Source organism: Artemia franciscana, chromosome 17, assembly GCF_032884065.1.
Source record: "Artemia franciscana chromosome 17, ASM3288406v1, whole genome shotgun sequence".
In the NCBI taxonomy this organism is placed as follows: domain Eukaryota; kingdom Metazoa; phylum Arthropoda; class Branchiopoda; order Anostraca; family Artemiidae; genus Artemia; species Artemia franciscana.
The window spans coordinates 37801119-37824316 of NC_088879.1; the positions used below are offsets into that span (position 1 = coordinate 37801119).

The 23198-nt window shown below is 35.7% G+C and overlaps 1 protein-coding gene across 1 annotated transcript in view; it reads left to right on the forward strand.

The window, feature by feature from the left end:
* Positions 1-1045: 1045 nt before the first annotated feature.
* LOC136037575 (uncharacterized) overlaps positions 1046-23198 on the forward strand; it is a 258613-nt gene continuing 236460 nt past the window's right edge. The window contains exons 1-3 of the mRNA XM_065720296.1: positions 1046-1990; positions 6418-6537; positions 20835-21005. Coding sequence (XP_065576368.1) covers positions 1666-1990; positions 6418-6537; positions 20835-21005 — 616 coding nt within the window. The 5' untranslated portion in view covers positions 1046-1665. The remainder of the gene's footprint in view (positions 1991-6417; positions 6538-20834; positions 21006-23198) is intronic.

The following is a 23198-nucleotide window of genomic DNA, read 5'->3' on the forward strand; positions in this document are numbered from 1 at the left end:
ACAGACTGAAATGAGTAGTAGGCCTGATGGACCGAAGTTGTGTGATCAAACAGTTAAGGTAGATCAATGTTTGTAAAAAATATTGACTTCGGACAACACCAAAAACTATTTTTTTTCAGTTTTTAACCTATGGAAGCTAACTTCTTAAGGAAAAGAATAATGACGTTACTTTTGAAAAACTGCGAAAGGTCATTGAGCAATGGCATCAGTTTATGGACATGTAGAAGGCGAGGAGGGGATTTTTCAGGATCTGAACAGGAGTTTTTTCAATTCTTAAATGAAAAATAGAAAAAAAACTGTTTTTCAGTGAGAATACCAAAACAAGCTATATTTTCAAATATGATGGAGAGGGAAAATCATGGATAGGGGAAATTCTCTCTGTCCCTCACCCCACCCTACATTAATGCCATTGTCATCGAGCATAAGAAGAAATATTTATTGCCTGATCTTTGAGTCTAGCGCAACTGAATACAACTTTTAAAACGTAGACAAAATTGTAATAAATTTCCTGAAAAACCTTGTACATATGCTTCTCATTCAATAAACAGTAGTCCATAACGCTATCAAGTGCTATTCAACTACTGAATAGAAATAGAAAAAGAAATCATTAAAAGGTATTGAAAGAAGTTGTTTTTTTTTATATGCCAACATTCTCACCAACCCTCCTAATATTTTTAACAGTTGCTAGGATGATGGCTCATTCCATATGGTAAACTTTTGGTGAGCTGTCGATGTGCGTGTGTGCTGCCTTCTATTAAGAAAAATTTAGCTTTTGTCTCATCTGTTTCGTCAATTAGCAGCTCTAAACTTTTTCTTTTTTGAGGTATGATCCACAATCAAGTTTCTCATTAAATTCATTTCTTTCATTTTTCATCATTATTAATATCCACATTAATACTGACTTGATCACCACATTTCAATTTTGATATATTTATTAACTGGGTAGTTTCTTCGAATAATCTTTTTAACCTCGCCCGCCTTTGCACTAATGACCTGCGCGACAATTCATCTGAAGAATTTCTCCAGTACTAGTTCAAACACCTAAAATTCCAGTTCTTCCTCCACTAGCGTAGGACAAAGTTTCCTTGGAAAATATTTGGTGTTGAGCTTGTTTTATGTGTGGAAATTCCGGGAATTTCAATTGTGTTTGATTGAGAAGCATAGACACTCACGTTTCCATTTCTTTATACAGAAATACATAAATTTAGCAGTGAAAACCTACCTTTTTTAACAATAAAAGTTGAACGCGATGTTCTTTAGACTATATTTATAGTACAAGTGTTCCTTATAATCAGTATTGTTCTGTTCAGCCCTTCTACAAATCCATCTCTGAAAATATTGATAACGCTTCCCCTGTTTGCTGCTGTTGCTGTTTGTGTTCTTACTTCAGAAAAATAGTTTTATTTAAAGACTTCGGTAGCTTCAGATTTGAGTCTATTGGTATTTTAATGTCATATTAACTTAAAGCAGGTAGATTGTTACTGAATAATTCTTTCTATAAAATACATAAATATTGACACAACCCTTCTGTTTTGTTTATTATAAATTACTAACAAATTATAAAAAATTATTAACAAGGTTTTCATTATTATTCATATTTTGGACAGAGGTATTATTTCCAAGAGCAAAAAAAAAATTGACTCTTAGTGCGAATGTTGCCAGTTAATGACTAGTACGATGGAATTATTTTGGCTCATATCATTTTATCATTATGTAATGGGATCAGAATATCCTGACAGAGAATGTTGTGATTACTGGCAAGAAACAAATTTTGCCATTCCTAGCAAAGAAAAATTAGCTCCGGTAACACAAGAAACTTTCCCTATATTTGACAACAACGTTCCGGAAACATTCCCTGAGTGGATTGACTTTAATCCTCAAACAGCTTCATTTCCTAAACATTTACCGGAAGTGGAGGAATATATCCCAGAGAAAAAAGAAAATAAAAATGAGCTCGAAGAGGATCTGGCGCATATTTTTGGTAGTAGTGGTAAGTACAAATAAACTTACCGTTGCTTCTTGCTGTAACCGATTTGTAAAATTAGGTAGATTTCACACCTCGTAATTGTCTATGTAGTAGTAGTAGTATTAATTTCTTATCCAAAGAAACATCTGAGACAAAATCAATCGGTAGCACGTAAAAAGCGTCGCTTGTGAGGGTGTGCTACCGATAAGAAAGAACAAAAAATAGAAGAGAGAAAAAAAATAAAAAAAACAACAAAAAACAAAAAGTTAATCTATAATAATCAGAGGGGTGAAACCGTGTGCCGAGGAAAAAAAACTTACATAAACAATTAATACACAATAAAACAACATAATATCACGATCACGAATGATCGGCAGTTAAGCTATGCTAATATAGTATTTCACGTAAAAATCCATAAAAGCATCTTTTCTTTGCGTAAAATCATCACAGTCATCATAATTCATAGGAAAACTATTCAGAATTTTAAGATATTTAATAGAGATTGAGATTCGAGATGTGATTAAATGTGAGAGGCTTTCACAGTAAATGTCAGTAATCTATTTCAAATTATTAACTGTTCATCCAGAAACTGCATTTTGTTGCAAATATGTTGACTTTCCATAAAGTAGTACAAAGTTTCGTAATATAAAATCAAGGAGGCACACTCGTGCCTCTATAAAGAGGCGACACACGACAATGTTAAGCGATCTTCGGTTCCAGTGGTTGCAGAGGGATGGGCAGGGATGCATTTCGTAGCCCGAGCTCCAACTAAGAAACCTGCAAAATTTCATCCCCCTCCAACTTTTCCTTCATGGAAAAAATCTGGCCGAAAGTTTCGACCCGTCAACCCCAGCCCCCCTTTAACGTTGTCCGATCGGGCTGAAATTCACAAGTTAAGGTCCCCTAGGGCCCAGGAGCTTATCCGCGAAAGCTTGATCCGATAACTCCTTTCCTGTTTTCCAGAAACCACGCATAGCCACTTAAAATTCATTTACTTTTTTTTCCTAGACGCCTACAGGTCACATCCGACATCGGATCTGGGTGTACGAAGACTCATTCGATGTGGAATTCTCCGAGTAATTTTCCTGGAAAGTTTCGTAGGAAAATCTTAACCCCCCGAAAGTTTCGACCCTCCAACCCCCCCTTTTAACGTTGTCCTATCGGGCTGAAATTCACAAGTTAAGGTCCCCTACGGCCCAGGAGCTTATCCGCGAAATTTCAGCTCGATCCGATAACTCCTTCCTTGTTTTCCAGAAACCACGCATTAGCTATTTAATTAACGGATTTCTCTCCATAAGAGCCCATGTTAATTTGAAATTTTTAAAAGTTATTGAGAAGTTATATTTACACACATGCAAGTTATTAGCTCAGTTGGTAGAGCGTGAGACTTTTAATCCTCGGGTCAAGGGTTCAAGTCCCTTACGGGCGGTTTTTTTTCACAACATCAAAAAAAATTTGATAACACCTGGACAGCTTATCATTTGAGAGATAACAGAATATTAGCTTCTTATGAGCAAAAGAAACATTTCGGTCATTCTATCTATTTTTTTTTCTATTTTATACAATGATTTAAAAGCGGGGGGAGGGTTCCTCTCCTAATTCCTGTACGAGGAGTACTCCTGTACGAGGAGTACAGGAATTATTAAATTACATCCACCATGGATTGTAGAAAAACGTACAGAATTAATATGAAAAAAAATTAAACCTGTACAAAAGAGTCTTTAAAAGCGGGGGGTTTGCCTCTCCTAATAGTCTTCTTATAGTCCTAATAGTCTAATAGTCCCATGTTAATTTTTGAAATTCTTAAAAGTTACGAATATCAACATTCAAGTACATCAAAATAATCAGCTCGGCACGGCGAGAATGACTGCAAGCATCATAAAAATCCAGCTCCATTCCAGAAAAAACATTTCGGTCATTCTATCTATTTTTTTTCTATTTTATACAATGATTTAAAAGCGGGGGGGGGGGGGGGCGGCAGCCACCCAAGTTCCTCTCCTAATTCCTGTACGAGGAGTACAGGAATTATTAAATTACATCCACCATGGATTGTAGAAAAACGCACAGAAATAATATGAAAAAAACCTCGTTTTCTTAAAGAGTTAAAGAGGCTGCGTCCCAAAGTCGAACCTTAAAACGTACAGGAATTAGAAGAGGCAGTTGGGGGGCTGCCGCCCCCCCAAACCCCCAGCTTTTAAAGACTCTTTTGTACAGGTTTTTTTTTGTGGGGGGACTTCATTGTTACTAATTACTAGTTTCGGCGCAATGGTTCTCCTGTCCTCTTGTGTTTAACATTTTTCGAAGTTATTCCATTATTCATTCATTTCAATTTTTTGTTAATTAAAAGAGGGCCTTTCCGAAGCCAAGAGCGGGGGGTTAGCAAAAAAACAAAAAACCTGTACAAAAGAGTCTTTAAAAGCTGGGGGTTTGGGGGGCGGCAGCCCCCCAACTGCCTCTTCTAATTCCTGTACGTTTTAAGGTTCGACTTTGGGACGCAGCCTCTTTAACTCTTTAAGAAAACGAAGTTTTTTTCATATTATTCTATGAAAAGCTTGGGTATACCTAGTACTTCTAGTGTGATAGACAAAATGTAGCGTGAGATTACACATCGAACATAAAGTTATAAGTTATGCTTATTTGAATGGGGTAAATATCCCCATAGACAAAACAAGAGGGGATGCGTGAAAGTTGTATATAGTTCTCGGTCCAAAAGAGTGTTGAAATTTGAGCCTACCTTTTATTAATGATCAAAAGTAAATCCATTTTTTGAGCTATATTAATGCAAAGCTTAATTAGCTCCTTTTAATCCATGGCCGTTTGGGTGCCCTATGGCACTGGTAGCTAGCCATTAGTATTGTACGGAAATTTTAAGCTGGAAGTTCTTTATTTTGTTTAGTATCTTCTCACCAAATTGCTTTGTTATCAATTGTGCTCTAAGTCATTAATGATCGTCATCGATCTTGCATCCTTACAATCATCATCAATTGCACTTGGTTCATCTAACTAAGTGCTATAATATAACGGAAGTATAAGCATATTCGGGATGGGGTCCAGTATATTCCTCCAGAAAAAGCCCCACCCAAAAATCTCACCACCCCCATCGAAAACTGACCCTAGAAAATTCCCCCACTGGAATACTCCCCATGTGGAAAATTTCCCATGTAAAGTTCTCCCCAAATAATTGAGCAGCCAAAGGGAAATTAAGACAAATAAAAAGAAGGAAGAAAATATTGAATAATGAAGGTTCTCTCTATATTTAAAAGAAAATGTAGAATAATGGTGTGGAATCAAATAGTGCGTAAAAACGGATAGTAAGTAGGCAGCAATTCGGCCTAATTTTAACCAAAACCAAATAAAAATGCTTTTTTTCAAATTAATAACAATTAAACCAGCAAAAGAATTGTTTTTTTATGCCGATTACAAATATATAAAGTTCAGTAAGTTTTATGTAACATACGCATCACCATGAGATTGAGAAAATTTGCCTGATTTTCCAAAAATGTGAAAAATACCCCCGAAAGACAAGTGGTCGTAATGGAATTTAAACTTTTTAATTCAACATACCTTACTCTGGATGTTTAAAGTTTTTTTTTACAAAAATGAGGATTGTGTATATTTTTCCCCCAAAAGAAAGATCACGGATGCTTGTTTCTGCGTTGTTTTTCTTATAAAGTAATCTTATGTAGTAAAACAGTTATTAAGTAATCTTATGAAGTAATCTGATAATATTATGACGGAAATCAGTCGGTAAACATGACCAACTATTTTTAAAATCAGAGAGGCAAGTGATTGTAATTAAAATCACACTGTTAAATTCAGTATATTAAAAAACCTCTCTGTAATTGTTTCAAGCTCTTATATAAAAAAAATGGGGATTTTGTATTTTTTTTTCAAAAGAAGAATCACGGATGCTCGTTTCTGCGTTATTTTTCTTGTAAAACATTATTCGAAGGAAAGCTGGAAAGCTGGTTCAGCTGGTTCAGTCAAAGTATTTCAATTTCACATTCAGAAATCTTTTCAATAGAAAAAAAATATATATGTAAAACAGAAACACAAAAAAGCAACAATCTATGAAAAAAGTCACTATATATTTGAAAAAGAAATACTCATATTTCCAAATTATTATTCAAGAGAAAGCTACAAGAATAATAAAATCGATAAATTATACCACACATGTATTGGGTCGTTGAAAGGAACAGGAGGGGAAAAAAGAGGCGAATAACGTAAAAATATGGGAGATCATAACAAAGGTCCTTTAAACCTCTACATTTGAAGGTGTTTTGCCCGATGGCCGTGTCGGACTCCAGTCATTTGAGAAGAATACAGTTATCATCTTAAACGCTGTGGTAACATTATAAAACAAAGACAAAACAAAGAGATCATTTTTGCATCTTCAATCCTATTTGTTTCCACTCTGATTCTTCTCTTAATTTTCTTGATCTTTTTTTCAGACATTGTCAAACCAGGGAAAGGGATTCTTAATTGCCTAATCGCCCGCAAGCTATGCCAGGAAGATACTGCTTGTTCCGCCATTTTGGAAGTTTTGCCAAAGGTCTGTGGCCAGGAGCTAGGTGAGTTTTTATTTTAAAGTTGATTAAGAAGTTGGTCCTTACAACGGGGAAATTATGAAAATTTAAACTGATAGTTAGAAAAAAATCTTCAGGCAAGAAAACTAGTTAATAAATCCGTCAAGCTTTCAAAATTGAGAATTTCTTCACATTTCAAGGGCTGAAATTTTTAGCTGAAATTAAAAAGATAATGGCCTTTACAAAAAAAGGAATATGAGTAACTACTACATAATGATCCAATCACTAGCAGATAGACATATAACAGGGGGATGGGACTGTATTTAAACTGCTAAAAATTTATAAATTAGTATCGCAGGAGGTTGCTAGCACGAAGACTTATAGAAGGGAGGAAGGGACTTTGAGCCCGAAAGCCCCCAATATCATAAGATTTTGCAGTTTTTCCAACAAATTGTCTTATTTCAAATATAATTCATTAATTTTTCGTGTTTTTTCTTTTATTTTACAAACTTCTTCTTCGCAGAATCTTTCCATCCGTAGAAATGAAATTTCATTATGCTTTTCCGCTGGCAGGACCGACGACTATTTTTCTCTTTAATCAGTAAAAAGGTAGTGTTATATTAAATAGTTTTCTCCATTTTAAATTATTTTTGATAAAGTAAGTAAAGAACACGCAATTTATAAATTCATTCATTCAAAAACGCTTCATAAGAGCCGTGACTCTAATCCAATGGATTTCGACTTTTTTTGAGAAGCTTTGCATAGCTAATCACCGATTGACAAAATTCAGACCTGACTCAGTTTCTGAATTTGTTTCATAGAACCTTATGGTCCTTAATCTTCTATTCTTTCCTGGGACGTCGTTGCTCTTTCTTGGAACACAGATTAAAAAAACCTCTTTCTTAAATACAATATAAACAGAATCGTTAGTTAGAAGCGAAAAGAGGTTACCCTAAATATAAGAAGACTGCAATCTTTCTCAATAAACCGTTTTATTGAGCTAAATTTTAAAATTTATCTTTTTATTACAAAAAAACTTGAGTGCACTCTAGCTGTAACTTCATACACTCATGAATCTATTCATGTGTGTATCTGTTTTACACACTAAAACATTCAACTAAATGAAAAGTAATTGGTAAATTAAATACTTAAGAGTAGCAAACAGTTTTATTTATTTCCTTCTAGTCGGCTTTCAGTAAAGTCCAAGTTAAAATTTAGTTTCAAGAGTAGCGGCAGTCTTCTCCTATCGAGGGTAATTTCTCTCTGTTTTAAGTTTCAAATCAAATATTCATTTTGTGTTTTTTATGTTGTTTTCGGCTATTTATATTAGTTTTATTTAATTTCGTTTATTTTCTTTTGAAACAACTGCCTTCTTTAGATTATTTTGTTTATACGAAAAATAAATCAGAAGGTGCTCATTATTGTATGCGAACGAATCACTCTTTCACTTGAGGGTATGTCCTTGGGAATGGTTTGGCCCTTATAAGTTTAGTCGATAACTTAAATTGAATGGCCATCCCATTGTTTTTAGATTTGGGATATTTTGGTGTAGCTTAGACCAAAAAGTTTAGATCTATGAGAAAGAGAACTATTTATTAATTTAAGGTCTTTTTAATACTTAAAATAGAGAGCAAGGATTGAAAATTATTTGATTGAATATTTTATTGGTTTTCTATGACCACTGTTTTGACACAAGCATCCTTGGAAAATATTGAATCCCAGAAAATTCTGGGGGGCAAGGGAGCTGATAAGTTTTAAAGATCAAAAATGGGTTCTTTGTTAGTGTTTCAAAAGCATAGGAATGCTTAAGATAAGGCGAGCCGTGGTACCCGCCGGGCTTGTCCCTTAAATTGCGGGGACAAGGTAGGCAGCCTCCAGCGCTTCCCTTACTTCTCTCGTAAGTGAACCTTCAATCTAGAGAAAATGGGAATTGGCAATTGGTGCGAAAATGAACTTTTCTACAATCCTATCCTGTGCTTTGTACAGAAAAATCTTGCAAAAGGAGTTTCGCCCAATACAATAAAAGAGTACTTGGCCGATTTCTTTGAGTCTTCTTCTCTTGGTGAGACCCGTAAATTGCTTTTTTTAAATCTTTTTCCGAATGAAGTCCCATCTAAGCGCGTAGGAGCCAATGCTGCATTAAACTATGCTTCGGACATTATTTCTTCGCTTGTAAAGTGCGATTCCCAGAATATAAAGCTTCTGGACTTTGTTATCAAATGTCCCAGCGAAGTGCCAATGATCCCTGTCGATGCCTTCAGTACCCTCAGTGCCAAAGTGAATTCTTGCCTTGAACAGCTGCGTGATATTGCGTCCAAGGTTACAGAGGGACAGTCTAAGCTTGTAGCCCCTACTCAAAATACGAAAAAACCATCCTACGCTGTCGTTTTAAGAAACCCACCCCCGGAGCTCAGCGACCCTATCCTTCGCATGAAGAAGCTCGAAACGTTGGATGGTCACGACGGAATCATAAGTCTAAAATCTAAGCCACATAGCAAAAGCTGGGTTGTGATGGTACGCGATAAGCGCTCAGCCGACTCGCTTGCTGAAGCTGTTACTAGCTCCATCCCTAACGTTGGAGCCAGAGTGATTGATAAAAAGCCTTTAGCTGTGGTCCGGGATATACCCCATAATTATTCAAGAGCTGATTTGGAGGCCTCAGTGGAAGGACTTATTAGTGCTAGTCAAATCACCGACTCTCGTACTTTTCGCCTCGAGTTCGTCGACAAAACCGCTCTGAATGCGGTTCTGGAGTCGGGAATCCGTATTGGATATGAAATTTTTCGCGCTAAGCCCTTTCAATCCATTCCGCATCGATGCTTTCGCTGTCAAAGTACTGATCACCTGATTGGAGCTTGTCCCAGCTCACCAGCACATCCCAAGTGTTCCAGATGTTCTGGCCCTCATGTGAATTCCAAGGAAAACCCTTGCCAAGCCTCACCAAAATGTGCTAATTGCACTATGGAACACGTAAGTTTTAGCCTGAAATGCAAAGTTCTCCGATCGGCTCTCAACAATGCTAATAAATGATTGCTCAAACTCCGTTTAGCTTTGTTTCCCTTAATATTAATGGTACAAAAGACAAGGATCTACTGATAAGTGAGCTACTTGAAAATGATATTGTGTTTCTACAGGAGCACCTTCTCTCTAAAGTGAATGTTGATAGCCTAAAGCGTTCTCGGACCCATTATACCTTCTTGAGAGCCGCCCAAAAAACCCGTGGAAGACGATCAGGCGATCTGGCCATCTATTTCAGACACAAGACTCAGCCGATATTATTGCAAAGCGACGCTAACATCTTAGCGATAAAATGTGGTGATACCGCATTTATAAACATTTATTTCCCCTGTAATAAAAAGACTGTGCAGTCATTGTCTAGTTTTTCACAAGCATGTAATCACCTACGAACACTACATAGCGACCTTTCAAAACAAAATACCAAATGGGTTCTCGCCGGTGACATGAACACTGACTTATTATCTAATTCCGACTGATCTGAAATCTTTCTCGATTCACTACCTGGAGGATTCCATCTTGCTGATAAAGATCTTCTATTTACTTATATTCACAATCGTGGCGGTCTTACTTCCAACCTTGATCATGTAATTGTGTCAGATTCAACTCTACTTTCATCAATAGTTCATGTGGAAGACTCTAAAATCGACGACGATCATTTACCAATCACGTGCCAACTATCTTGCTCCATGGCGACCTCTGTGCAACGTAACTCTCCCAAGTGGTTCTCAAAGTTAAATTGGGAAAATACCAATGTTCCACTTTATGTATTGACATTGTCCCAGTTATTATCATCTATTGAAGTGCCTTTCCACTTATTGCAAACATCTGTATCTACAACCTCAACGCGGATAGATATCAACTCGTATTATCAGCAAATAGTGTTCTGTCTAAAGTCTGCCGCTAAAACAGCTGTACCCTCCGAGTGCGTGCGAACGGGTACTCGCAATCCCTTTTGGAAAGTTGATCCTAAAGTGAAGATAGCTAAACAAAAAGCTAAGTTCTGGCTCCGTATGTGGATAGCCTGTAATCGTCCTTCTTCTGGTTCAGTACATCAAATAAAACAGAAAACCAAACGAGAGTACAAATATTCCCTGCGTAGAGCGAGACTGAATGCCTGGGATGGTCCTTGTGACAAGAAATCCTGGGATCGTGTTATAAACAGTGTTATGTGTTCACCTCCAATTAATTCGTCTCTTCGGCTATGTGACTTCGTTTCTCATTATAAAAATATTTTGCTTTCGTTTAATATTAATCTCCAAAATCATTTTACAAAGCTTGTAAACTCAATCCTCCCAATTCGTATCAACCAATCTCAAGTGTTGTCGGTGGAATCCGGTGTTATACTCCGAGCTTTTATGCAAGTGAATAAGTCTGAGTCTCTCGATAGTGATGGTCTTTGCTTCAAGTTTTTTGCTTATGATTGTCCTGAACTGCTGAAGCATTTGCAATTATTGTTTCAGATGTGTTTGGCACAGTCCGTTGTGCCAGATAGTTTTTTGTTCGGTTGTATATCTCCCATAGTCAAGAGGGGTAAGGGCCCCAGTGCTTGCTCTAATTATCGTCCTATCACTGTGTCTTGTTTTGTTAGTAAGCTATTTGAATATGTATTGCTACCGGCCATTAACTCCAAGTGCAATTTTACACCCGTCCAGCTTGGTTTTAGAAAAGGTATGGGCTGTTTTCAAGCTCACCATATTGTGGGTCGGCTAATGAAACAAGCTGTTGCTCAAAAAAGTCCCCTGTATTGTTTGACTGTTGACATATCTAGTGCTTTTGATAATGTAATTCATTCAAATGCTTTGTTTTCTCTAGCAGCCTCGGGTGTTAACCTTTCTATTGTTTCCGTGCTTAAGTATTGGTATGCTAATTCTTCAGTTAGGGTAAAGTGGAATGGTGCGGTAGGGGAGTATATTCCTGTTAAAAAAGGCGTTAGGCAAGGTGCCGTATTATCCCCGAGCATTTTTAAATGTGTTTTAGCTTAGTGTCTCCAACGTCTTCAACCGTCAATTTTTTACAATGATAATTTAGGCATTAGTCACGTTGCATATGCTGATGATGTTCTGCTTCTTAGCCAGACAAAAAATAGTCTAATTACCAACTTCTACCGGCTTTCAGCCGCACTATCCACAGTAGGCCTTTCAGTTAATGCCTCCAAATGTGAATTTTTGTGTTTTTGGAGTCCTCCACCAGCATCACCTCTTTGCTTGGGTTCTTCAACTATACCATATTCAGCAAGTATTAAATGGTTGGGTCTCTCTTTTTACACGTCACTTTCGTCTACTTGCTCCGCTATTACGTCCAGCGTGCTGAAAAGTATGCGGGTTGGATACGCGAAAATTTCACCAAATCGTGGTCGGTATAACCGAAATGGACTATGCCGTCTTTATTCTAGTTTTTGTGCCCCTGCTGTTTTTTATCTTTCTGGTTTTGCTTTCCTCCTTCGTAAGAAGGATACAAAGAAAATACGCTCAGGATATTTTAAGTATTGCAAGTATTTGCTGCGTCTGCCTCAGTGGTATCGGAATCATACAGTCGTCTCTAAATTTGACATCGTTGATGCGCCCTCGCGACTGAAACATTTATCTAAAGATGTATGTTTTAAAACTCGGCAAATGGTCGGTGTTTTTGACCCTCTTTGGCCATTTTTTGATTGGAGGTAATTTATTTATGTTGTATGTCGTTATGTTGCTATGTTATTTATGTTATTATGTTTTTTGTCTTGTTTTTTCTTTTTTTGTGTGTTTACTCCACAGTTTAATGTACTTTGTGGGTTATAAATAAATTATTATTATTATTATTATTATTGGTCTTAGTGTGATGATTTTATTGATCTTAGTGGGATACTTTCCATTTATTGTAGTTGATAATCCGTCTTTTCACATGTAATGATCAAGTATGTTTACATATGCTCGGTTATGATGTATGTTAGCCTGGAGCTGTGTGTCATCAAAACTTAAGAGGTTGTATGCAGAGGTTCATCCTAGCTTTGGATTATGTAGATGATTTGAGTATCTAAGATAAAAGTTGTCAAAATAAAATTCATTTGGAGGTTTTGAGAGTTCCGGGTGCAATAATAAGGTTCAAAAATTAATGCTACGAAGACTAACTTGCTTAGACGAAGAATAAACAAAGCTGAAGAAGAAGTAATGTTGGGTAATGAGAAAATTGATAAAGTGGATGGTTTCATTTCCCTGGCTTGTATTATAAGTAGGGATGGTGGATGCAGTAAAGATGTTAAAAGTACGTTGAAGACAGTGATCAGGTATGATTTTGAAACGTGGGTGGTTCTGAAAACAGAAGAGGATTTGTCAGATGTTTTCCAGAGGAATCAAACAGTTCGTGGTAACAAAGTGTAAATAAGAAGCGAACCGGCTCAATAGTAACCGAAACTCTAAAACTTAAATTTTGATGCCAATAGATAATAAAAAAAATAGAATTGTTATGCTGATTTCAAATATATTATCTGCAAAAATGTGGAATTTTTTATTTTTTTGCCAGAAGAAAAATCACGGATGCGTCTCTATTTGTTTTTTCTTTCTTCCTAGGGGTGATCCAATCGACCCAGTGATTCTAGAATATCACGAGAGGGCTCATTCGAACAGAAATTAAAGGTTCTAGTGGCCTTAAAGTTCTTCAGTATAGTTGGTAAATCTAGTAATTATGTCTTTGAGGATGACTTAATCCCCCACAGTCCCTGGGGGATGAGCTGCAAGTTGTGAACTTTGTCCATTGTCTACAATAGTTTGACTCTTTCTCACACCTGTGCTTTTTAAAACAATAAAAACTTTAGCGTAAAGAGGGGAGCGTTGAGGAGGGGACAGCCCCTTTCATATACGGAATAATTTCTATTCGTTCTAACTTTTAATGTCACTCATTATTTTCGGTTGAAAACCCTTTTTTTTTTATTTAATTGTCTTCAGGTGGCTTTAATTTCCAGTTTGACTAATTTTATTTGAAGCAACAAGCTTTACGAAACATGTGCTTCCATCCTACTTTCTAAAACTATAATGAGAGAAAGATTGAAATGGCTAGGACACGATCTGCAGATGGAGGAAGACATATTGCCAAAGATTGTCCTTGTTGGCTATCCATCTAGAGACAAAGGAAAAAAAGGTCGTCCTTGAATGGGCTGGAAAAATGATATAAGTCAGGATTTACATGAGGTTAGGACTTCTTGGGAGGGGAAATAGAACAAGGCTTTGATTATATTTATACTGAGGATTGAGGTGGAGTGCCTACAGTTGGCCTCAGGTGAAGTGGTGAGTTAATTTCTGGTAGTAGTATTACTAGTATTGTTAATAGTGGTAGTAGCATTAGTACCAGTAGCAGTAATAGATTGGCAATCTTGGAAGCTTGTTCGGTAGTCTTCCTTCCATGTTTGGTGTTTTGTTGTACATAAAAAGTGCTACTGCTTAATCTCTTCATACAAAAATCTGTTAAAATCTAATTAAATCTCTCTCTTCATCCAAAAATCAAACGCCCATTGAGTTGATAAAATCAGTACAAGAAGAAAAATGATACAGTCAACAATATTTTTCACAAAAGAACCTGAAATTCTGTGTTTCTGCTCGTAGAGGGATGACACCTCCGCTTTCAGGAAGTCAGATTTATTAAAAAAATTTTGCGTAATTTTATTAAGAATATAACCCATTTAGGGGATACATTTGATCCTTAAAAAAAAAAAAAAAATATTTTTTTGTCTTTTAATATGAGAATTTGTTTTAAATTTTTCTGACTAATGACTAAAGTCACTCTTTATTTGTCGTTCTTAATCGTAAAAAGTTTCATATTTAAAAAAAAAATTATACGTAGCTGAAAGTGGAATACTTTAATAAGTTACTTATTTAATTATTTTATAGCCCATTATAAATATAAATATTAGCATTAAAAAAAAATGCTATTCGGACTAGAAACAGATATAATACTAATTTAAGAGACAGATTAAAATTTTACCCTCCCTGTGCAAATTTTACCCTCCTTTGTAGTCTTATTTTTCTGCTCTCCTAGGATTCTAATGTGTCATTGAAATACAAGAATTTTCTACGTACAATTTTGTGGATTTTTTTTTATTATCCCTCCCCCGTATCATGCCCAGGTGTTTGGAAGGTACGTGGTTAGGTTAAGTTGTCCTTTAATAATTGATATTAAATAAATAAGTTAAATAAAAACTTACATTCAATAGAGAGTAGCTCTATCCATCAAGTAGCTGCATAGATTCCATAGTAGCTCTGTTCATCTACTACTACTACTAACTACTGCTAATAACTCATTTTAGCACCAAGCCGCCTGAGGCCAACACAGCTACGCACGCTCCTCCTCAAACCTAATCTATTCAAGGTCTCCCTCTTACACCCTCCCAAGTAGTTCCCATTTCCTTTAAATCTTTATTTATGACATCCTCTCAACCCAGACGAGGACGATGTGCTTTCCGTGTAGCCCCAGACGGTTGGCCGAAAAGGACAATCTTTGCCAATCTGTCATCCTTCATCCGCAGAACGCGGCCTAGCCATCTCAACCTTTCTTTCATTATAGCCCTAGAAAGTGAGATTGAACCACATTTTTTGTGCAACATACTGTTTGAAATACGGTCAGTAAGCCGGGTACCCAGAACGATCCATAGGCAATTTCTCAGGAAAACATCTAGTAAATTTTCGTCTGCTTTTCGGAGCACCTATGCTTCAGAACCATATTTGACCACTGTTATCACCGTAGCTTCCAATATTCTAATTTTGGTTTGCAGACTTGTCTTTCTATTCTTCCAAACTTTTTTTAACTGTGAAAAAACACCCTGAGCCTTAGCTATTCTACTTTTAACATCTTCACTGCTCCCACCATCTTTACTAATAATACTACCAAGGTAAGTGAAGCTTCCAACCTGATCAATCTTTTCGTTACCCAGCGTCACCTTTTCATCTTCACTTATTCCTACCCTTAGTGACTTAGCTTTCTTAACATTAATTTTAAAGCCTATTCTAGCACCCTGACCTCGCAAAACCACTAAAAATTCATTCATTTTGCTCACACTTTCATCTAATAGGCTTAAATCATCAGCATAATCTAAGTCCAGGAGTATTTTTCCTCCCCATTTGATTCCATGGTCTCCAATTGCCTTTCCTATGCTGCTTAAGACGAAGTCCATCAAAATGATCCATATAAAGGGGGATAGAACACAACCCTGCTTAACTCCGAGTTACATTTCTAAATTTGGTTTATATATTTTTTTATACTGAAAATACGTTGAATATTAGTTAGAACTGTTGCAAAAAGGGCTATTTTCCAAAATTTTTACTACACAGTCTAGATCTTACTCAAGAAGAATCCCAAGTAATGGATAATTCTGCCCCGGTAAATGGATAGGCCTTAAAATAATGAACCAGTTGATAAAAGTATATTCTCCACTTTGTGTAAGTTACACTTGCAGACTTGTCACTAAAACACTTGTTTCAAAAGGAACGCATTCTTTAAGAGACATTAATTCCTCTGTTTTCTGCAATTCCCAACCACAAATGAGTTAAATACACTTAATTGCTACCAAATGGTCAAATGACCTGGACGCGGTGACTCAGTTGATTAGTAATTTCACAAAAAGATAAAAATAAAGACAAAATTTAATAATAATAATAAGAAAAGCAAGATAAAAAAACTAAGCCCTGATATTCACTAGCAGTCCGCTCTCACCTTCCATATCGACTAAGGAGGAACTTTTGACCTGTGATTTAGACAAAATGGTTCGACTTGACCGTATTTGCTTTCTCATATACTATCTTATTCGTATTCCTAGTAATGTAATGATGATGATAAAAATTATGAGGAAAAGTTTCTATGAAGGAGACTGACATAAGATCATTCAAACATTAGTATGCGAGTGTTAATAACTGATGATCCAGTAACTAACCAGCATTCAAAATTCAGACTAGATCAACTGTATCACATTGAAATGTCCATCTCTCAATCTGTGAATTCCAGGAGACTTAAAAACATTGTTTTTGAAGTTTAGCCATGATCAAGACAATCATTATTTAGCGTGACATTATCATCTTAGAAATCTTAGATGGCAGGCTTTAATTCTATTGGAGCGTGTAACCTTGATAAGTTACACTCATGAGCTGAAATTCTTAGTTCCAAACAGCTTTAACTCCTCTGGCAGTAAATTAGTACTAGGTTCAACTCTTTCGACTCTGACGCCATGGCCTTTATCCTCCATCGACATATCCCTTACAAAAGCTTTGTTTTTTGCAACAAATACTTTAAAAAAAGACACGGGTTCGTTTTGCTGCTAAACCGTCAAAATGGTTGCTTTTCTTAAAACCTTTGAGCAGCTTTGAGCATATATTTTTTTCAATAATTTTTTTCCCATCATAAAAATGGATCCCTGATTGAGCATGCTGTGTCATAGAGTGAGACGTACAACGTCTTAACATCACCTCAGTGGCTATATATGTTTTTCCCTTTCAATGTTATTGCCTTCTATAGATGTATAATATACATCTCGCAGAATGGGCAACATATTCTGTTGCCCATTCTAAGAGATGCAATATTGGCATAAAGTTGTTACCACTAAATATAATCATCTTGGCTTAGACAATATGAGAAAGTTAACAGTGAAAGTGGACATAAATTAATAAGCTAGTCTGTGCTTATGGATAACCCCTATTATTAAATTTGTTTGAAGGTAACATTAGCAGTGATCTAAACTTTGTAGAGATTATTTAGAAGAGTCGGTTGGTGGGGCTTTCAGTTTGGCTTTTGAAGAGCTGTCAGTAGAACGACCTTTATAGATCAGCTATGGGAAGAGTGTCCATTTAGCATATAGATAGTTCTTTCACTCTAAATTATTAGCACCTACATATGGTGTGTGGGTGCAGGGGTGAGTAAAGAGTGGAGTATCTAATTAGAAATTGGCATAACCTTTGATAGTTACATATGGAACAAGTTTTTATCTATGCTTTACTTCCCGTTCTCAATAACCTTTCTCGAACTGTCTCGATAGTTACGATATTCTTGTAGTCAAAAGCATGTAGACGATAAGTATATTTAATTTAAAGTAAAATTTCCGACCCAGGTGTTGTTTTAGTTCTGCTGTACACGGCAAGATTAAATTCTTTTTGTTTTGTCACATTTGGAATTACTAAATATGTGACCCTTGAAAAGGTTTGTTGATTCGCTTCTCTGCACAAAAAGGAACATTTCCTGCATTCCAGCGATAGCACAATTTTATACCCATGAACTCATTTGGCTGTTATTGATTTCTAGCCTAATTTTTCGTTGATAATTTTTTTTTCATTAGATTTATTTGGATTTAAAATAGACGGCCAAACTAAATATGAAGGAATATTGTTCATTGGAAGTCTTTTGGTGGTACTTCAGAACTGGATATAATGGGATGGGTGAAGCTGTCTATATATCTGCGATTTCGTGTTATATTGCTAAGCTTCAGTAGCTGAATGCCTGTGTAGTGAGCAGGAAAACGCAGAGTTTAAGTCGTACCAATGCCTGAAGCAGATTTCCATTATTGTTGTGATTAAAAAAATTCTTGATTGTCGCTGTTGAACTGCAGAGAACAGTGATTTTTTTGATGTGAAGATTACAGGCAAAGTAATATATTTTAACATTTTGGGTTCAATTTTTCATGCCCCGGCTTTGCCCTGACATTGATTCATTAATAACTTGCTCTCAGTTCTTATTTGCCGTAAACGTCGATCAATTACTGCTTGAAGTCATCTCGATTTTATTTTTCTAAGGCTGAGCATTTACAGCATGATTTTTAAACCACATGTTATCTTCGTTTTGCAACAGTAACTCATTTAATTCCAAAAACTTTCATGCTGTATAGAATCTTAGACGTAATAGTATATAATACATTGCAGAAAGTTTGTCTTTTGGCAATTTCCTCATACCTCTTCTTCTATGTTACCAGAAAAAAGTTTCTTAGGGTGCCGGAAGCTAGCAAACCCAGTTTTTTGCCCTATTTCCACCATTGGTTGAATCCAATCTTGTTAGATTCTCGGTTTGCATTTACCTGCTTGCATATTATAATGTACAAAATAATAGGATATTATCTCGTGTTGAGTACGATAATACGACTATGCACAGAAAACCACGAGGAACGAAAGAGCAAGTTTTTCTCTCTATATTGAGATATAAGAATCTGAATTATACTCAAGAAGAACAATTTAGGTTAAGCCAACAATCTTCAACAAAAACAACAAATTTCAAATCATAAAAAAACGAATATTTCAACTCCATGTCGGGGAGTTTTTATCAACAGAAAAAAAAAATTAAGCGTAATTTGTTTTCCCCATTTATAAAGGCACCCAGTGTAAAGAGCATCGTATTTTTCCCAGGGTGGCTGTAACAAGCCTCTGGTGACGTCATGACATCAAAGAGAGACTAAAGCAACCCTCCTCTTTTTCAGCTAGATAGAAGAATTTTAGTAATACTCAAGAAGAAAAATTTCCTGTAGTTATAGGAAATATATCCCAAATAAGGTAAATATAAGACGTCTAACATCCCATTTGACGCAACTGTATGGCATACAATTGCAGCCGAGTTAAAGTCTGCCAAAGAAAAATCAGTGTTTATGTAAGTTATTTTTGCCCACGTTTCACCTTATTTCTTTTCTTCTCCAAGATGCTTCTGCAGCCTAGACCACCTTAAAAATCAAAGGAAACATTATTCGAGCCATATGGTGTTCAGCAAGGACCTTCGAAACGACTGTATGTGTGACTACTTCGCTCTATGCCCTGCTTTATGCCACCATATGTTCATTTCATATGCACAATTTCAAAATGTGTAAAGAGTGGCTTAAAATCAAACCGCAAAAATTCTCATAGATATTTTCTCGATGAAATATGTGTTGAAGGTAATCTCAAGTTCTTATCAAAAATATCGTAGTTTTACTTTAAAATGAGTTATATCATTAGAGTAATTTTACATTCTTAAGTAAAACATTTGCCTCTAGCCTTTGGAAAAAAAAACAGATTATACGAATTAAGGCGCTTTTGAGTAATTAAAAGGTGTACCAATGCAAAGATACTTGTGTGTTCTACAGGATATGTTGGAGAGAAATAAAAAGGACCTGTCTTCATTTTTGAGGAATTCTCCGTCTAAGAAATTTAAGTTCCCATCACCTGTAAAGGCTAAAAAATATGATAATAAATGTCTTATTCTAAGTTGCTTCAAATATTTAGCTAAACAAAATGAACAGTACACCTCCCGCTTTGATTTACTAGATTTTGGCAAAATAATTCTTTCACATTTTCTTTAGAATTGGGCATATATCCATGAGGAGCTGAGGTGAGATATCTAAGTGACAGCATTGTAGAAAGAGACCCATCGCTCCAAGTAAGGAAACATCAGTAAGAATTAAGGAAAACCCCATCTTGAATGGAATTGACTATCTATCAACAAATGAAATGACATCGTTTTAATACAATTCTGAAATAGGTTTATGCCAGATGTGTCCCTCAGTAAGACTACGATATGTTTTGGCTTTATTTTTCAATGTTTTTTTCTCCTTTCTCTCAACTTCTTCATAATAGTCCGCCAAGTTAATTTTAATTCAACTTGATATAACTTATTAAGTAATGCTGCTTTCTGTTATCAGAGAAAATTGCCATAGCTAATGGTTCAAATTAATGGAGAAAAACAAAGTTTGAATTTAAAAGTTCTCAGTAAATAAAAACTCAATATTCTGGAGCTCAATGAAAGTTTGTCGTCAAATTATTGTTATTCAAAAAGCCGTAAAACCTTTAAACCTGTTTTTTCTTATAACCGAATCATGAAAAATGGATTCGTCTCTGAACTTATTGGGTTTTCTTTATTATTTAATTCCCCAAAAGACAATTTCGCATATTTATTGTTATTAACATATGAACATCACTCCCTTGAGAGAGATGTCCAGTTACTCATTTCCAGTCAATCTAGAATAAGTTGTTTCTCTGTTTCAAATACATTTCTTTAAGATGCAGTTTATGTAGATTAGATTGATTTGATTATGAAGTAGACTTTCATTGATGCTTTATTTTGGCTTTATTGTGGGAACCTGAAATTCCTATTGAATTGCTTTTTATCGCAAAAGCCATTTCATGGCCATCAAGTTTTTATTTTCATCTCAGATCCTTCTGAAAGGTTACCTCCTGGGTTTCCAAATACAAAACTAGAGTGAATTATTTCCTATGACTCATTACTCTTAGCTCATCAGGCGTGAAAGCAATGACCCTTAGTGGCCTTGCACTTGACCCAATTTGATGAGTCATTCTATAATAACAGTTATACACCTACCCCTGTATTATAATTATTTGAAGAAGAACATTATCTTTCAGTCGCTTGTGCTACCTTAACCGTTACAAAATGTCAAGCTGCCCTTAGAACATTAAAAGCGTACCCTTTATTTCGACCGACTTGTCTTTGCAAAGAGCCTCACTTGGAGCCTGAGTGTAATGCAGTGAGGGATTTCTTATTTGACCATCCATGCATGGTGGCAATGCAGAGAGGTAAGATATGTTCTCTGTATTTCTTTCTGTAACCACATATAAATGCAGGTATTGCTTGAAATATATTGTGAGCCAAACTTGTTTGTACTTTTTACTAGCTCAAATTTTCCCACAGAAGAGCCAATCAGGTGGAACTAGACTTTATTTTTCTTAGCAACATAAAATTTTACTGCTGAATATAAAAGAAGCATTCTCATTGTAAAATGCGGTGTTATTTGGTTTCCCTTTCTTACCGACGCTCAGGGAGTATTGCGATTACCACTATTACTCCAACCCCTAACAACAGTAAAACTCTAGTTATATTTTTAGTACCCAGGACGGGCCTCTTTTGATTCAGTTTGTTGGCGCAGTAGCTTTCATATTCCTGTGCCCTAGAAACTAACATTATTTAAAACTGGGGACACTGTTTGCAAATTTCGATGCTGAGGAACTAGCCTGTGTGATTAAGACACTATAAAAACGAAAAGAAAGGTGTTTTAGAGTATTATTTATGGTCTACCTTAAGCGCCTAAAGATAATTATGAATAAAGATAATTTTATTTTTATGAAAAAAAAAATTCAAAATTTAAGATCTGTTTAATTCACTGGCATTCAACTGTGGGTTCCATTTTAAGAAAAAGACTTTAAAAGTAACTTGTATTTTATTTTTAAGAGGTGATTATTAATTTTTTTGTGAATGTTGGTTTTTTGAATACTGGCATTGAATGTCAATTGTTTAGTTGTTTCAATGTGTATTTGTGAATGTTGGTGACAGTGGAACGAAAGTGGAACCCTTTCTCAAAATGCTACTATGACATTTCTTTTGAATCAAACCTGAACAGAAATAAAACTCCCTTGGAACAGAAATCTACCACCATCTTCTTTGATGTTCACTGTCTTCTAACAAAACTTTATTTTTTCCACACGTTTGAAGATTTTTTTTAAAATACTGCAGAGACATTTTCTACGGGAACGCTACTTCCCCTCCCCTAGGAGGGGAATCCCACGGAAACTCCATGTGTATTCGTTTATTTAACCTCCCAAGGAACAATTGACTCTCATCATAGTGTAGACTAATTCTTAGACTTCTTCTAGGGTTTAAGAAATTTATATAAATAGACGTGAAAACCACGCAAAACTAATGTAAACATACACTTTTAAAATTTTTGGACCGGTGAGAAGTTTTCTAGGAGAGTACTACCTCCCCTTTCTTAGTTACCCACATGGGAACATAATTTATATTTGTTGACAACTATTTGTCAATTTTGAAAATTACTCTTTGGACTCAGAAAGAAAGAGGGCAACCTGTCTCCCCACTTTTATACAGTTTTTTTGCATTAATTCCCCTAAATATATAGCCAATAATCATGGTGAGAAAAACGGAACAAATAGAAAGTAATCCAAATGGTGACGATGAATTGGTAAAAAGGTAAGATAAAAATGTGCCACCAGACTTTTTAGTACAAACTGGCCGTGGTGCTTTTCGTTTCATAGCCCTTTTTAAGCCAAGAAGTGCTACGGGGGGCCGGGGCCAGCCATTTTGTGCTTTCACACTCCCTTCTTGTTTACATTCACCAAATCTGTCTTGGTGCTCATTTAGAGGTAGGTGCTCATATTGATTTTAAATTACAATACAGTCAATTTGAAATTTTTTTAAAATTTAGATAGCGCTACCGCTTGTTTTTTTATTGTTTTTTTTGTTTTTTTTAACCTGTAACTAGACTTTTATTGTTGTTATTCTGACAATGCAATTGGTCAAAACTACAAAAACAAGCACTGAAATGCTTGGCCATCATATTTTACAATCCCTCTTTATTTGGTACTTTTTAGGGGGGAGGAGGTCTCAGAATAGAATGATAGATTATCCAAATTAAACCTGCGTAACGATCACGAAAATGGAGTATACTCTTAGGGAGTGGGATTAACAATTTGTCAAACAACGTTAAATATATTATTGATATTAAAATATTTAGATTTTATGAGGTAAAATTCCAAGTAGGTACAATCTCGGCTTCATTTTTTGCATTTTCAATGACACTTCTTATAACTCTCAGTGCCAATTTCTGCATTCTTAGCTTCATTTTTGTAATTCTTTAAATGTGTATGATTTTTGTCAAAGGGAGTCTTGGCTGGAGCTGGACTCACTATATATAAGGAATGGGAAGAAGGCATAAGAGTCTGAATTGAAAGCAGTAAAATCATGGCTACTGATAA